Source organism: Medicago truncatula, chromosome 8 (genome assembly GCF_003473485.1).
Source record: "Medicago truncatula cultivar Jemalong A17 chromosome 8, MtrunA17r5.0-ANR, whole genome shotgun sequence".
Classification (NCBI taxonomy): domain Eukaryota; kingdom Viridiplantae; phylum Streptophyta; class Magnoliopsida; order Fabales; family Fabaceae; genus Medicago; species Medicago truncatula.
The window spans coordinates 37,651,755-37,667,260 of record NC_053049.1 but is presented as its reverse complement, the minus strand read 5'-3'; the positions used below and the strand labels follow the sequence as shown (position 1 = coordinate 37,667,260).

Sequence of the window (15,506 nt, the reverse complement as noted above, 5' to 3'; positions counted from 1 at the left end):
CGGAGATGAGGTTGCATGAAAAAAGAAAGGTTAATAGGTCTTTATCCCTTGTAATATTAGTTATTTCCGATTTTCCTCCTGTAAAATATATTTTTTGATTTATCCTTTGTATTTTTATTTATTTACCCTTTAATAGGCCAAACAAAAACGAAAAATTCTGAAGAAAAAAAAAATTAAAATTCGTTTTTGTTTGACCTATTTACGGGGGTAAAAAATTATTTTGCAGAAGAAAAATCGAAAATGACATATATTATATTACAGGGTAAAAACCTATTAATTCAAAAAATAACAAGTCATGCTTTGTTGTTGCCGTTACTGTCTTAGACCTGTGACTGACTGTGCCGTTAACTAAGACAAGAGTTAAAATCGAAATTTTCTTGTCTTAGTAGTTTGTTTCTTTTTACTCATAAATAAAGTCAGAAAAACATCTCCTGATATTTTTAATAATTTAAAATAAACATTTCAGTCAAAAAAATTAGATTTATTTGAAAACACAAATGGAAAAAATTAATAAACATTTCAGTCAAAAAAAAAGATTTATTTGAAAATTAAAAAAGAAAAAAATTAAATGATTTGACTAAATCATTTATTTTTAATTTTTTATATTATAGTGTGTTGTCCAAATAAATTTGAAGTTGTGTCCAAATAAAAATTGCTCATGAGTTTTAAATGTTGTTTCTCACTTTATTCGTAAACAAAAAAGTGTATTTCATTTAAATTAGTTAATATAAGATGAAAATATTGAGTGCTACAAAAATTTTGGACACCATTTTTTTTTCTTTTTGAGAGGAAAAAATTTAAAACACATAAAATTGCTACTCTTAACAATTTTTTATCTTTATTGTTGTAAATGTGTCCAAATTTTTTGTCTAAAATTTTGCATAGTTAGTGTGAAAGGTTGAAAAATATAAATCCAGCCGTTGCTTGAAATCATAGCTATTACATATGTTACGCTGAAAAACTGAAACCAGGCACAATCATAGGATAAAAAAACATTTAAATTCACTTCTTTCTGTTCACTTTTTATGTTCTGAGTTGAAACTATCAACCTTAGTTTCTCTCTCTTCCTTCATCTCTCTTGGCCATGATTGCTGGGAAAGATCTTCGTAATGGTGTTACTGATTCTGATGGTGAAAACTCCAGAAGCAAGTTATCAAGACCCAATTTTGATCCAAACAAACGTTACCCAGATGATAAAGATGCTGTTTTTCTGAGAGATTCTGAGATGGGTGGTGGTCGTGCTGGTGGGTCCAACCAGGTTTCTGGTGGTAACTCAGGTTTTCAAGAATTGACCCTGAGTTATCTCTGTGGAAATCCAAGATTGAAAGAGATTCAAGGTGAAAGCTTTCTGAGTCAAAAGGGTAAAGAGGTTATGGTTTCTGAGAATTCAAATCAAGATGGAGGAAAATGGGTTGAAAGAGATTTTCTTAGTTTGAGTGATTCTTCAAAGAGATCTATTGAAGATGATGGTGAAAGAGAGAGTAATATTAGGGATAAGAGACCAAAGGTTCAGACACTGGATCTTTCTCTTGGTTTACCTGATGTTTCTCTTTCTCTTACTGCTTCAAATGCTTTTCAACTCAATGGTGATCATCAACAACCTTTTAAAGTTAAACCTAGCAGGCCTTCAACTACTCATACTTCTTATTCAAATGATTATACAGCACCTTTGTCTCATTCTTATTCAAACGCCTTTTCATTTTCAAATGCTTTTTCACATAATCCAAGTTGTTCTTTAACTCGTAATTCAACGGATAATTTTGATTATTCCGCGAGTAAAGACGATCAAATTTGGAACTGTGGTGAAGGGACTAATGGTTCTGTGCATAGCAGGTTTAAGCCAATTGGTGATGGTATTGTTGCTTTGGCAAATCCCGGAAATGGAACTGGTGTTAGTTCATTTATGCAACCAGGTAATAGTAGTCATTATAAGACGACTAGTTCTGAAAACCATTCTTTTTTTCCTTCTGAATTGCCTGCTAGACATAGGTTTGAGACTCATTCAGGGGATTCAAGGGGAAGAAATTCTGAGAGTATGAGGGGTTTTGAAGGTGTAGATGGTGGTGGAAATAGGAATCTTTCAAAACCAGAGAGGATTGTTAGGGAAATTATTTGGGAGTCTGTTCCTATTTTTTCATTGACAATTCAGGAGCTTGCCGAGGAAGTTGTCACATCAACTAAGGAGTACTTAAAGAATCTTATTGAGACCAAGAAAGAAGAATTGGTCAACCTTCAAAGCAGGCTTGAGAGAAGGTCCGATCTTTCTAAAGAGACGCTTTCGAAGGGCACTAAAGTTCAGTTGGAGATTCTAGTTGCTGTAAAGATGGGACTGTCCAGCTTCTTGTACGGTAATCTTCAGCTATCTGAGTTGGTAGAGGTTTTCTTGTATAGGAGGTGTAGAAATGTTACCTGCAAGAGTTTGCTTCCTGTTGATGATTGTGACTGTAAGATTTGCTCGGGAAACAAAGGGTTTTGTAGCTCTTGTATGTGTCCTATTTGTTTGAACTTTGATTGTGCAAGTAATACTTGTAGTTGGATTGGATGTGATGTTTGTTCACACTGGTGCCATGCTGTTTGTGGCATCCAGAAGAAGCTCATCAAACCGGGACCGAGCTTGAAAGGACCTTCTGGTACCACGGAAATACAGTTTCATTGTATTGGATGTGAACATGCATCGGAAATGTTTGGATTTGTTAAAGATGTGTTCATGTCTTGTGCAAAGGATTGGGGGCTTGAAACCTTGTTGAAAGAGCTTGATTGTGTGAGGAGGATTTTCATGGGAAGTGAGGATTGCAAAGGGAAGGAACTGCATTTGAAAACCGATGGCTTGCTATTAAAGCTTCAAGCTAAAATAGTATCTCCTTCAGAAGCCTGCAATCAGATCATGCAATTTTTCAACTGTAAGTGTCTGGACTATGGTATTTGTTTTCCACAATTAAATTTATGCATTTATTTAAATAAACAATTGCCTGCGGCATTTGGTTTGGTAGGATTGTGAATAAACATTACTTTTGATATGAAGGTGGATCAACATTACTTTTGCTAAATATTTAATATATACTGTTGTGAAATTGTCTTATTCATCATGCTCTTTATACATTTCTGGTCATTGCTGAAATAAAATTTAACAAATAACAGACAATTCAGGAGACTAGATAAAATGTAAATTGAGTTTAGCGTTTGGTTGTTCAAAGGCAAAAATCAAACAATTATGAGGATGAAGTGCAAGTTGAATTCCACAGTTTTCCAGCAATATTTTTTTAAGACAGGAAATTCAGGGCAAGTTGAATTCGAGTTTGTTGATATTGCTTTTGAAGTAGGATTATAAGCATATTCGGTTTTCATTATTTTAGTAAAAGAAACAGCCAAAATCTCTCTTGTGAACATTTTGATTATAAGCCTTTCATTTGAATGGTATGTATGAAGTGATTTGAGACTCTACAAGATGTTTTATTAACCTCCATTTGTTTGATTGACAGTTAATTAAACTTTTTCTCTAGATTCACTTACAGTATTCAGCTTAAATATTAAATTTGTCAGAGTTTAATAAGTTATTAGAGTGAACAATGAATTATGTGCTACATTGAATATTTATGCCTAATATAGTATGTGTGTTATGTTGCAAATTACTATACCCTCCCTGGTCAAGCTATTTATGTCCTAGCATTGGTGTTTTCCATTTAAGTACTTCATTGAGGTAGGAAGCGTTGGAGTGTTTGTTGGACTGTAGCCCTATGAGACCAACACAAACAAGGACACCGGACACTCACACACAAACACCAATAATAAAGTGATTGAAATGTGCTTTTCTCTTTGGTACTGTTGAATGTGTTGATGTAACTATTCAAACTATACATGTGACCCTGTGATTTTTTGTTGTGTCATCTTGTGTAGAAGGCCTTTTCCTGCCTTAGCTTTAACTATTGATTATTGATAAGCTTTTTGTGATGAAGCTTGTTTGTTGTAATTGAATGACCTATAATTATGTCTGATATCTAACTTTTGAGAGATAATTTTTTTGATGAATAGATGCGGAAAACATGGCAAACTTTCCGGCTTCTGTTTTCTCTTCAAAGGAATTGATAACCTCTCAATCCAGCCTTCCAAAGGACACACTGTCTCTTCCAAAATCTAGTTCTTCAATACCGAACTACGCCTATGAGTCGAGCTATTCTACTAGGCCACATTCCGGTGCCCCATCCAAAGAGCTTCATCAGAAAGACCTCAAGGATAGCATCTTTAGCGAACTAAAAAATGACGATGATCTTCAATTAGCGGCTTTACTAAGCAAAGGTGGAATTGAAAGTTTGGAGAGCATTGTTCGGATAAAGGAGGCAGAAGCGAAAATGTTCCAAACCAAGGCAGATGAAGCAAGGAGGGCGGCAGAAGGGTTCCAGAAGATGATTAGGACAAAGACTGCACAGATGGATGAAGAGTATGCGACAAAGCTTTCAAAACTGTGTCTGAATGATACCGAGGAAACGCAGAGGAGGAAATTGGATGAAATGAAAGTTGTGGAAAATTCTTGTGTTGATTACTATAAAATGAAAAAGAAAATGCAAGATGAAATTGATGGTTTGTTGGCGAGAATGGAGGCAACAAAGCAGCATTGGGTTTAACTTTTTTCCATATATTTTTAGTTGTTTTTATTTTGTTTTCTTACTCAGGATACTGCTAAAACATGTTTAATTTATTGAAGTTCTGCTGTGGTATTTATTCTGATTGTTTCCAGAATGGATGATTTTCGATTTTCAATTTATAGACTCAAGATTTTGGTGTTTCATTGCTTATATATTGAGCTGTGTTATTTCAACACAATTTTAGACATCATTTAGTTCTATCTTCATCTCTCACATACTTTTTTTCGTTTTATACAATTTACATGGATTACAAAAATACACAAGAGGACCGGTATTTTTGTCAAATTTATGTGTCAATTTAACATTTTTGTTATATATTTTGCATAATTTGGGAGGACATGATAAAAATGTGAAACTTAGTGGTCCTTCCTAATATACTTTTGTACCCTGAAAGATACTCTCTTGGAGCATTTGAGAGAAACTGTTGGACAGGAATAGTTTTGGTCCAAAACTATTGGTACACTCTTTGGTGGATGGAGCATAAAAAAGGATAATGCTCAAGCACTTTGGTTAAATATTGTATTTCTGGGATTTATTTATTTGGTCACATTGGAACAAGTTCACTAAGGTGATAATGATGATGATGAAAGGGAATATGAATCCTTTCATGGTTTCATTTTGAGCTACGTGCCTTTGTGTTTCACTTTATATTCGACAACTAAGAGCATCTCTTGTGCATATGTTCGAAATACGGTTCATAAATATAATACTAGTAATGAAATTTTATGCTAAAGAATGTGCCACATTTAAGGACAGTATCGACCGTAGAACATATTAATATTATTGTTGTAAAAGTTATTCTTAACTTTAATCCATTAAAATGAAGTGTTCTTATTCAATGTGACATCTTTAATTTCTTCCTAAGCTGATTTGGTAATCGTGGCTTTTACCAAACATTTGATTATTTATCGAACCAAGACACTTTCAAGTTGCCATTACATTAAAGTAAAGTAAAACGCAACTTCATCGTGCTTGAGAAATGTAATCATTGTACTCTTTTTATGCTACTACAACTATTCTTTTCATTATGTTTAATATTACATTTACCGTGCTTAATGGCTCAACGTGTACATCTCAGATTGAAGCCTCACAAAAATAATTAGTGAGATAATGCTGTCCACAAGGAAAAATCTAATTGAAAATTTACAGATTAGTGGAAATCAACCAATATGCTCGATTGGGACATTCTTAATGAGTTTGATCCTGTCTTATCTAGAAACAAGAATTTTCTAATTGGATTCTCCTTGACAGATTTCAACTCATGACTTAACACATACTACCATTTACTTCAAGACCAGATTAATCGTTATTGGTCTTTCAGTCCTTGAACTAGAATAGGTCATATTGAACCTTTTAGTATACTCTTTTTTATACTTTTTTTTTAAATAAAAAATATTAGTTCATATATCGTTTTTAAAAATCATATACTCTTTTTCATTCATAGAATTTACCTTTGAGTAGACTTTCACAAGAGAATATTCTTTCAAAAATATACAATGAGACTGATTCCTATGTTTTTATTCTAACATTTTTGGTAAACTACTATTTCTTATTAATGTTGTTGTCTATTTTCTTACTCTTGACTTGATTATGCATCCTCTTTGACATTTAACTTCACTAGTTTTGATCCAAAAGACAAAAGCATAATCTATGAAAAATCAGCAAATCCTATGTCATCAGCTATCCAACCTACAATAAACCAAGCTTATGAAAAGTATTGTATATTACCAATCTATCCACCTGTGGAATCAAACCACAAGGAATCTCACAGATTTCACATCCCAATTCACTTTTACCATAAATTCACAAAATAGAAAACAATATTTTAGTCATGGTTCACTAATGCCAGTTCACTAAATCTAACTGTTATGTTCACTGGTTTTGATTATGAAAGATCCACCACTGTGAGTCCAATTTAGAAGCTATATGGAGATTTTAACAAGGAGAAGATCAAGTGCATAATGATGTTTCTCCTTCTATGTAATTTTTGTATTCTAGATCAAATTAATTTTATCTTAATCCATTTTTTATGTCAAATATTTTTCATTTGTTTATTCCAATTGACTCAACTCTCTTGTTAATTGTTCTTCCTACTTCCTAGTATAGCAAACTCCAACTCTTATCTTACCTTAGAACCATTGATAAAAAAAAGTATATTGATCAAAAAACTTTTTGACTCAATAAAAAATTATATGAAAAAATAGAATAAGAAAAATACAATAAATTTGTGATGTGAAATACAAATTTAATTTCATTTAGAGCAACAAAATCACAAACCAGAACTACTGATTAATCTGTGATTTGAGTTCTCTCATTACTATGATAATAAACTAACTGTATCAATTTCATACTTAAAACAATTGACTTATGAAAATTATATACAATATTTGGAAAAACATCTGCATTATTAAGAAAGAGAGCATGTTGTGCCTATGTTTGGTTCCACGTCAGGCTTGATATACAAAATTGATTTTGATATGTTTAGTTTTTGACGAACATATTTGATTTTGACTACATAATTGATTTTAATTTAAAACTATAATTTGTAACTTTTGAGTCTTGAAGTAATTTTTATATTAAAACTTATGGATTAACTCACTTTTACATAAATGTGCTCATACATAACGAATTTTGAAGTAAAATCAATTCATTTAAAACTAATTTTTTCACTGCAGATTCAAAGTTGCACTGAATTTATTTGTGGTTGCAAATAAGCTTGTTGAATAAAAAATAACAAAAAGAAAAATCAAATAGATGTATTGTAGCATAATATGGTAGTTGCTTAATAGGCCTGTGAAAGTTGTTCAAACTCATGGTTGATTGATTTCGTAGAAAATCTCCAGAACATTCTCCCATATTTGGCGCGGAAACGACCAGACAGTTATCGAATTTTCTAGCAAAAACTGGTTTCATCCTCTATTTCCTTTAAATACCTTGCAAACATCAAAAGTTATTCAAATCAATCACAAGACATAAGATTCATTCAAAACTTTCATCCAAGTTTCTTCAGTGGCAGAGGCAGAAGGAGCAACGTTTTCGATCCTTTCTCCCTTGACGTTTGGGATCCATTCAAGGATCTTCCACTTCCCAATTCACTCTCCTCATCCTTCCCAGAAGCTCATGTGTTTAAGGCGGATCTTCCGGGAATGAAGAAGGAGGAAGTGAAGGTAAAGATTGAAGATGATAGGGGTTCTTCAAATAAGCGGTGAGAGAAGCCTTGAGAAAGAAGATAAGAACGATAAATGGCATCGTGTGGAGCGTAGCAGTGGGAAGTTTGTGAAGAGGTTAAGAAGCCTGAAGTTAAGACAATTCATATCTCTGGTTAAACACAAAAACGAGTTCTATGTTAGAATGGAGTTCTTTACTTTATTCTAATGTGTATGTGTTTTGTGTGTGTAATAATAATAAAGAGAATGAAATTATGTAATGTGTTTTGTACCTTGGAGAATTTTGTGTGAATAAAGTCTAGTTTGCACTAAATACAGTATTCCAATTTGTATTAAGAATTTAAAGCAAACCACATGAATTAATCAACTTATATCTCACACAAGTCAAATGTAATGAACAACACAATTACAAAATACACAAAATTACAAATGTATAGACGTATACATATAAAAAGAATGTTAGAGCAATTCAGTCTGTGACGATTCTTCACTCGTGTATAAGAAGAAGATTTGAGGAATGAAATTCACTTCAAGAAACAATATGGGCCAAACCAACTGTCATATCCACAAATACTCCAAACAAGAGAATTGCTAGACCAGTGAAATTAATCAAATGGGATTCTCTTTGGTGTGGCATTAGTTTTAACATAGCAGACCTCTCCATCAAGCCTGTTAGTGCAGCACAAATTGCCATGTAAAATAGTGCTCTACCACCAGCTATGTGCCATGGAGCCATTGCAGCCCTTGATTGTCTTGTTCCTTGAAACATGAAGGTCAGACCAAAAAGCCACTGCAAAAATAGTTTATAAAGAGTGACACACGTTACAAACAATTTCGTAAAAAAATGAACTTAATATAATGTCAGGCTTAGTTTTTTTGGGAGACAGATATTGTTAGCAGCAGAGATCGAATTTTGAACCTTCTTAAAGTCTAGGACAGTGGCGCATTGTAATTTTAAAATATATATATATATATATTTAGAATGCAAATACTTATGCCGATATTTTGTGTAAAACTTTTGTTCAAAGCCATGCTTTTTGGTTAAATTTAAATGTTATTGGAATAAGATTTTACCTGCAAGCCAAACAAGCAAAATGTACCAATGCCAATCCATGAATGGAGGCTGTAAACATCAACCAAGTTCACCATATCATGGAACTTGAAAACGGCACATATACCAACAATTCCAAGAACTATGGCAATGAAATGAAGTGTCATGTGAACAATCTTCTGTGTTTCATGTGTGCCTGGTACTGTGTGGTAAGACATTATTGCTGCTCAAAGTAAACAACACCAATTCAATCAGTCATGTGAACAGTATTTGGTTTGAGGAAAACATTACCAATTTTTATTTTTAATTGTAAAAATGTCCCTAATTTTTACCTTGTTTCATTTTTCAAATATTTGTACATGGAACAATAAAAAAAGTACAAATATTTAAAAACAAAAAATAGAGTAAAAACTGACACACAATTTTGCAATTAGTAGGAAAAGTAGGCAAAAAATAATAAAAAATGTTCTCTCAAACTAAAAATAGACCAATATTTTAAAATCATTCAAAAACTCAATGCTACGTGATGTTGTCCTTTGGAAGTAGAAGTTTACGGTTTTTCTTGTTATAACATGTGGAATGATTGATGTTAATTTGACAAAACTAGAGAAAATATGTATGTATGCTTCAAAACTCAATTCGTATTTTTTTCACTTATTTTTATTAGACCGATATGAACACCACAATGTCTCGTAAACTTCTACTTTAAAAAACCGATGTCAATTATTGTTTATGGTTTATGTGATTTTTAAGTATTGATCCATGTCGGACCACCTATCTTAAAACTTGAAATAAAAAAATATATACCTTGACCAACAAGGAAAATGAACCCAAAGTACATAAGAAAAGGGTGAGTCTGCATAATTGAGAAAAAATCAGATAAAGTAGAATGTGACAATTGTTAAGTATAAACAAACAATCAATTAAAGAAGAAAAACACAAGAAACATACATTGAAAACACGAAGTGGATTTCCAGAGTCATATTCAATTCCCTCACGGTAATGCAGCAACCAAACAAGCATAAGGATGAGGGCAATGATGCCAAACAAGTGAGCCAAAATTGAGGTACTATAAGAACGCATCTTGTTGGTTACTACAGTATACGAGGTGACAGAAGAGATAAGTGCAAAAGTTTTTGGTGCTTCTGAGTGGTGTCATTCTTCTGTGGTTCAGTCTTTATAAGAGTTTTCCTTTTGATAAAGTTTATAAAAGAGAGAATTGCTTGATCTCTTGGTTTTGGAATTTTGAATGAAGAAGAAACTTTGATCTTTAGTAAGCATCTTTGTTGTCCTACAATAAAATAAGCCAACCATATAGATATAGCTGTATCTAAAGTATATATTCTTATGTAATGGTATTGGTTGGTTTAATTAACGTGTCTACTATATTTTATGTATTCTTTTTATACTTTTTGCACCGGGATTGGTATCTTACCTTGTATATACATTGTCAGAGAGCCTTACGGAGTATAAATCATGTGTAAATTTTGAATAAATTTGTGTGGTAACATATTTTTTAAACTAAATTAACATAATAATATAGAAACTTGAACAAATTTCAAAATGTTCCATATACAATCCAATTAGGTTCTAAACTCTCTAAAGGAAAATTTACCACAATTTATGAAATTGTTATAATTTTTGGACAGTATCATCATTTTTCTTTTACAGTTTCTTTATAAATCATAAAAAGATAGATATAAAAAAAAAAAAAAAAAAAACTTAACTTTGATGATATTAAATGTCTTTATATTTGCGTATAGAGATGACTTGTATATTTTAAACTTTTAATTCAACAATCAAATATTTAAAATATGCATAGAAAAAAAATATTATTGAACTTGACATGCTAATGTTACACCTTACCTGAGAGTTAGGTACCTCAACTGATTTGAGCTAAGGATTAGATAATTCAATTGATTTGAAGTAAAAGTTTGAAGTCTAGGTTAAATCCGAATAAAGGTATATACCCTCAATTTTAATTCCCACTTGGATCCAAATCTAATCTAATTACTTTTAGAGTTTTTGTTCACCCAAGTCTAAAATGATACTTCTTGTTCTCATTTTTCTCGTTGTAACCTTTTGCTTCTAACTTCTAACTATATTCCTTGATCACCCAGAGTCTCAGTAACTTCAGTTATGTTCCTTTTTTCTATCGGAAACTTTTTATTCCTTCTTCAGTTACAACTTACAAGTATTCCATGGAGAGAAAAAAAAGCAGATTTGATAGGTTTTGAAAAAAACTATGGTCTTTTGCCCGGTCAAAAAACAAAGGGTATCATTGGTATGGATTAAGAAATTTGTGGTGTCAATAACAAATAAAACAAAACAACAGCATAGCTGTGGTGTCACTATCTTTTGGGCTTTATTTGTTCGTTTCAAAACCAAAGAAAAGAGGACGAAAATCGCTCTTTAGACTCCTTTGATTGCTCTCAAACACTTCAAACTTTCGAAAATAACTTCGTCTGAACGGTAGTTAAGAACCATTCAGCACGTATGGAAAAGTTTGACCCGTTGGCTTGGTCCTATTTCGTATGGCTAGCCATTATGGTTATGTTATTGCTGCTTTTCAAGTAGGATTTAATTATTTAAATGGTTAACTTATCCCTTGATTTAATTTAGCATTAATCTTTGAGATGTTCTATTCTTATGGAATTAATTAAATATGATTTTTTTTTTGTTTTTAGTGTTTAAAATTCATATTTTATTGAGAAATTCTAAACTTTTGTGTGAGAGATTGTTATAATATTCTAAACATTTTTGTAAAAGTTCTTTAAAAAATGTGAATGATAGACATGAGTTGGCTTAAAAACAAGGACTAAAAATAGTAACAAAAAATATTTGGATGACTAAAACTTTGTGAAAAGTTATATTTAGAGGGATTGAAAATGAAATTTGAGATATTTATAAAGAGCAAAAACTTATTTAACTATTTTCTTTTGAGATATTTATAAGGCGCAAAAATTTATTTAACTATTTTCTTTTGAGATGTTTATAAGGAGCAAAAATTTATTTAACTGTTTTATAATTTCTCAATATTTGCTTTAAGGTAAAGTTACTATTGTTGGATCTAGATTTGGCGGAACCAAAAATTTGTGATAAAAAATATTTGGATAACTAAATCTTTTTGTTTTGAACAATAGATAACTAAATCTTGGTAAAAGCATTTAAAAGGACTAAAAACAAAATTTGAAATATTTATAAGGAACTAAAATTTATTTGACTATTTTCTAATTTCTCAATATTTGCTTTAAGGTACAGTTACTAGGGTTGGGAATAGGCCAGGCCAGGCCAGGCTTTGATAGGCCTGAGCCTGGCCTACGAAAAAATTTGCAGGCCTGAGCCTGGCCTATGGCCTTTCATAGGCCTATTTTTTTGGTCTGGCCTGGCCTATTTATAAGCCTGGCCTGGCCTGAAAGCCTATTTACAGGCCTACTTACTATTAAAGTCACTAAACATTCTATTTTATCTACTTTTAAATAGGCTTAATAGACCTCAAAGCCTATTTGAGTGTAAGACTTGTCTATCACTATAAGGCCTTAAAAGCCTATTTCACTATAATGCTTTAAAGCCTATTTAAAAAGTCCACTATGAAGCCTAACATGCATAAACAGGCCGGCCTATTAGACTTCATAGGCTTTTTTGATAGCCTAAGCCTGGCCTATTTACTTAAATAGGCTTTTTAAAAAGCCTAAGCCTAGCCTTTTTAATAAACAGGCCAGGCCAGGCCAGGCTTAAACAGGCCAGGCCATAGGCCCCTGTAGGCCGGCCTGACCTATTCCCAACCCTAACAGTTACTATTGTTGGATCTAGATTTGGCTTGGTACACGAACTTGTAATGCACATCAATAAAATGCATTTAATATACGGATGCAAGCGTCGCTATAATTTAATTTTAATTATAATATTCTATTTTTAATTATAGAAATGTTTTTTTAATAAAATGCAATTTTTAATTAATCTCACTTAAGGAACATGGTTCAAAGACAAAAATTTGATTTTGAAAGCTTAAGGAACATGGTTCAAATCTCACTTAAAATGGTAGCAAAATACTAATCTTTGGTATCAAGTATCAATGATACTAATAATGTCTCTTATATCATCTTTTAAAGTTTTTTAATTACAAAAAAAAAAATTATATATATAATAATAATAATAATAATAATAATAATAAATTAATTAATTATCTCATTCCCTCGTGAAGAGACGAGACTTGGGGCTTTTCATAAAAAAGAAAGAAAACGAAAATGAGACTTGGGATCCCCAAATCCCAATTGCCCAATTTTAGCCACTCAACATTTTTTGGATTGAAACAACAATATGTATGTCGACGCAGTGGATAAGACCCTTGCTTATATGGACATAGGACCCAAACCAATCAAGTTAGACATATACTATGTTTTATCACACATTAACCCCACCATACCAAAGTGCAACAATGCCATTATTCTTCTTAATTATAGCCCTACCAAAGAATCTCATTTTCAAAAGTTTTTGTTGTCCAAACTGTTTCATATGTCTTCATGTTAGACAAGAAAACAACCCGTTAACTTTATTGTTATATTTATACATGTATTGAGCTCCATATATATGTATATGCACAATCAATCATTTAACTTGGGATATAAGCAAGAATAGTGGACCACAAACTACAAACTATTTACAGCTCAAAAGGCACTGACCTGGCATATGAGTTGGAGCTATCTCTATTGCATTTGACATGTCGACAATAAATAATGTGATGAAGGATGGCTACAATTATATTGATCTTGAAATACTAGACACTCAAGTTGTACAAAGATTGTTAATCAAATTCTTTTCATAGCAATGTGCTTAATTTATTGGTTGATACTTATCTGGACTCAAATATAAGTAAAAACGGACATAAATACAAGTCTGAAATAGTGCAATTTAATATACCTACAAACAAAATCAATCGCTGAATGTTGTTTTTTCATGGGTAAAAGACTTTTAAACAATAATTTTATTATCAATTGTTATACCCTGTTTTTGGACCTAAAAATACTGGGCCCAATTTCATTTCAAACTTTGTCAATTGTCAAATTTCAACTGCACAGTTCAAATTGTCTCTGCCTCGCAGTATTTTCAATCACAATTTTACCTATGTTTTTCTTGCATAAAACCTTTTGAAATGTCTTTACTTGTCTTGTAAGTCATTCAAAAGTGTCTCTGAATCATTACATTGCTTTTTCTACAGTTTATTTCAAAATTTGCAAAAAGTCGTACAGAAGGGTATTTTGGTCATTTCCTGCAGTGGGACCCATTTTCATCCTTGTGACTGTCTCTGAGTCTTTTCAGATTATTTTTAAACATTTCATCAGTAGACCTTGTTAAAATTCATTTCAAACTTGCGTCTGAGTCAGTGCCAAGTCAATTTGATTCTGTTTAGGTCATTTTTAGCCCTAGGGGCATTTTGGTCATTTCACATAAAATTTTGGCATGGGGAGGTTACTTTGAAGTACCTCATTTAAGCCATTGGTTCGTTTTAGTCCTTTTGTCAATTTTACTTTGGGTTTCACTTTACGTTTTGTCAGTTTACGTTTTTTATCCAATTTTATTTTGTTTTTACCTTTTTGCATTTTGGTCCCCAAAAGGGTCCAAAATTGCATTTCAGTCCAGTTTCTTTTTCAATTCATATTTCAGTCCAGAATTTTTTCTTATTTTACTTTTCAGTCCTTTCTTTGTAAATTTCATTTCAGTCCCTTAACTTTTTAATTTTGCAGAAAAGGCCCAATGTCAAATTTGCGTTTTTTAGTCAGGATCCAGGTGTCACATTTTCATTGGCCAAACAGTACACTTGTCAGCTATAAAAGCAACACAGTGGCATTGATTTTCACACGTTTTTCCATTCATCAAGTGCCAACTCATAAACACAGAGTCACACTCTCTCTCTTGGCAGTTACAAATCAAACAGAAAAAAGCTTGAAGCCTTCATCAATGGCGCAAAGAAAACCACTTCCAGAAGGCAAAATCCAGAAAAGCTGAACTAGTTTTGTTACTGCAATTCTCAGTGATTCAATTGAATCATCATCACTGAATTGCAGACTCTGCAATTCGAAGCACGAGCTCTTCACCTACGGCGAAAAGCTACGAGTGCTGATCACAGAGATTTGAAGGAAGAAGAAGGAAAGAAGTTAGGGTTTACACCGAAGAAGATGAAGATTCAAGGTTAGCAAGAACCACACTGATTTATTTTCAGTCTCCAGAAACGAAATCAGATCAAAACGGAAGAAAGATTTGAAGATTTTCTGAAGAAATCAACAATCTCCATACAAACTCAGGTAAACACGTGAATCTTCATCTTTCTCATCATCAAAGCCAGTAACAAACTCAGAGAAGATGTAGATCTGTGAAGTTGAAAACATTTAAGCAAAAAACCTAAAAGATTTTCAAAAACCGTAACACCAAAAGCACAGATCTACATCATCCAGACCGTTAATCTCTTCATCTTTTCGTAAAAAGGACCATCAGTACGTGAATCAACAGAATCTCAAAAAAGATTCAAAGAATTTCATCAAAAAGAGCAAACCCTAATTTTACGAAAAAACGTAAGTGAGAAGACCAGATTCACGTTGATTCACGTAGTGTTTGTAAAAGCCAAGGCCAGAATCGTAATCGCAATGAAAA

General features: G+C 32.3%; 2 protein-coding genes and 1 pseudogene across 2 annotated transcripts; 2 read left to right on the top strand and 1 right to left on the bottom strand.

Annotated features, from left to right (window-relative positions):
- The first annotated feature begins 922 nt into the window (after positions 1 to 922).
- LOC120577610 (protein OBERON 3) lies at positions 923 to 4,825 on the top strand. The gene is made up of 2 exons (XM_039829257.1): positions 923 to 2,900; positions 4,030 to 4,825. Exons 1-2 carry the CDS (start codon positions 1,085 to 1,087, stop codon positions 4,617 to 4,619), a joined length of 2,406 nt encoding a protein of 801 aa, XP_039685191.1. The 5' UTR covers positions 923 to 1,084; the 3' UTR covers positions 4,620 to 4,825.
- A 1,683-nt stretch (positions 4,826 to 6,508) lies between these two features.
- Positions 6,509 to 8,120, top strand: LOC120577574 (18.2 kDa class I heat shock protein-like; annotated as a pseudogene).
- On the bottom strand, positions 7,941 to 10,089 carry LOC120577297 (probable transmembrane ascorbate ferrireductase 3). The gene is made up of 4 exons (XM_039828415.1): positions 9,810 to 10,089; positions 9,666 to 9,714; positions 8,882 to 9,081; positions 7,941 to 8,597 (listed from the first exon to the last, which is right to left on the bottom strand). The coding sequence occupies exons 1-4, from the start codon at positions 9,939 to 9,941 to the stop codon at positions 8,337 to 8,339; spliced, it is 642 nt and encodes a 213-aa protein (XP_039684349.1). The 5' UTR covers positions 9,942 to 10,089; the 3' UTR covers positions 7,941 to 8,336.
- Between the last annotated feature and the right edge of the window lie 5,417 nt (positions 10,090 to 15,506).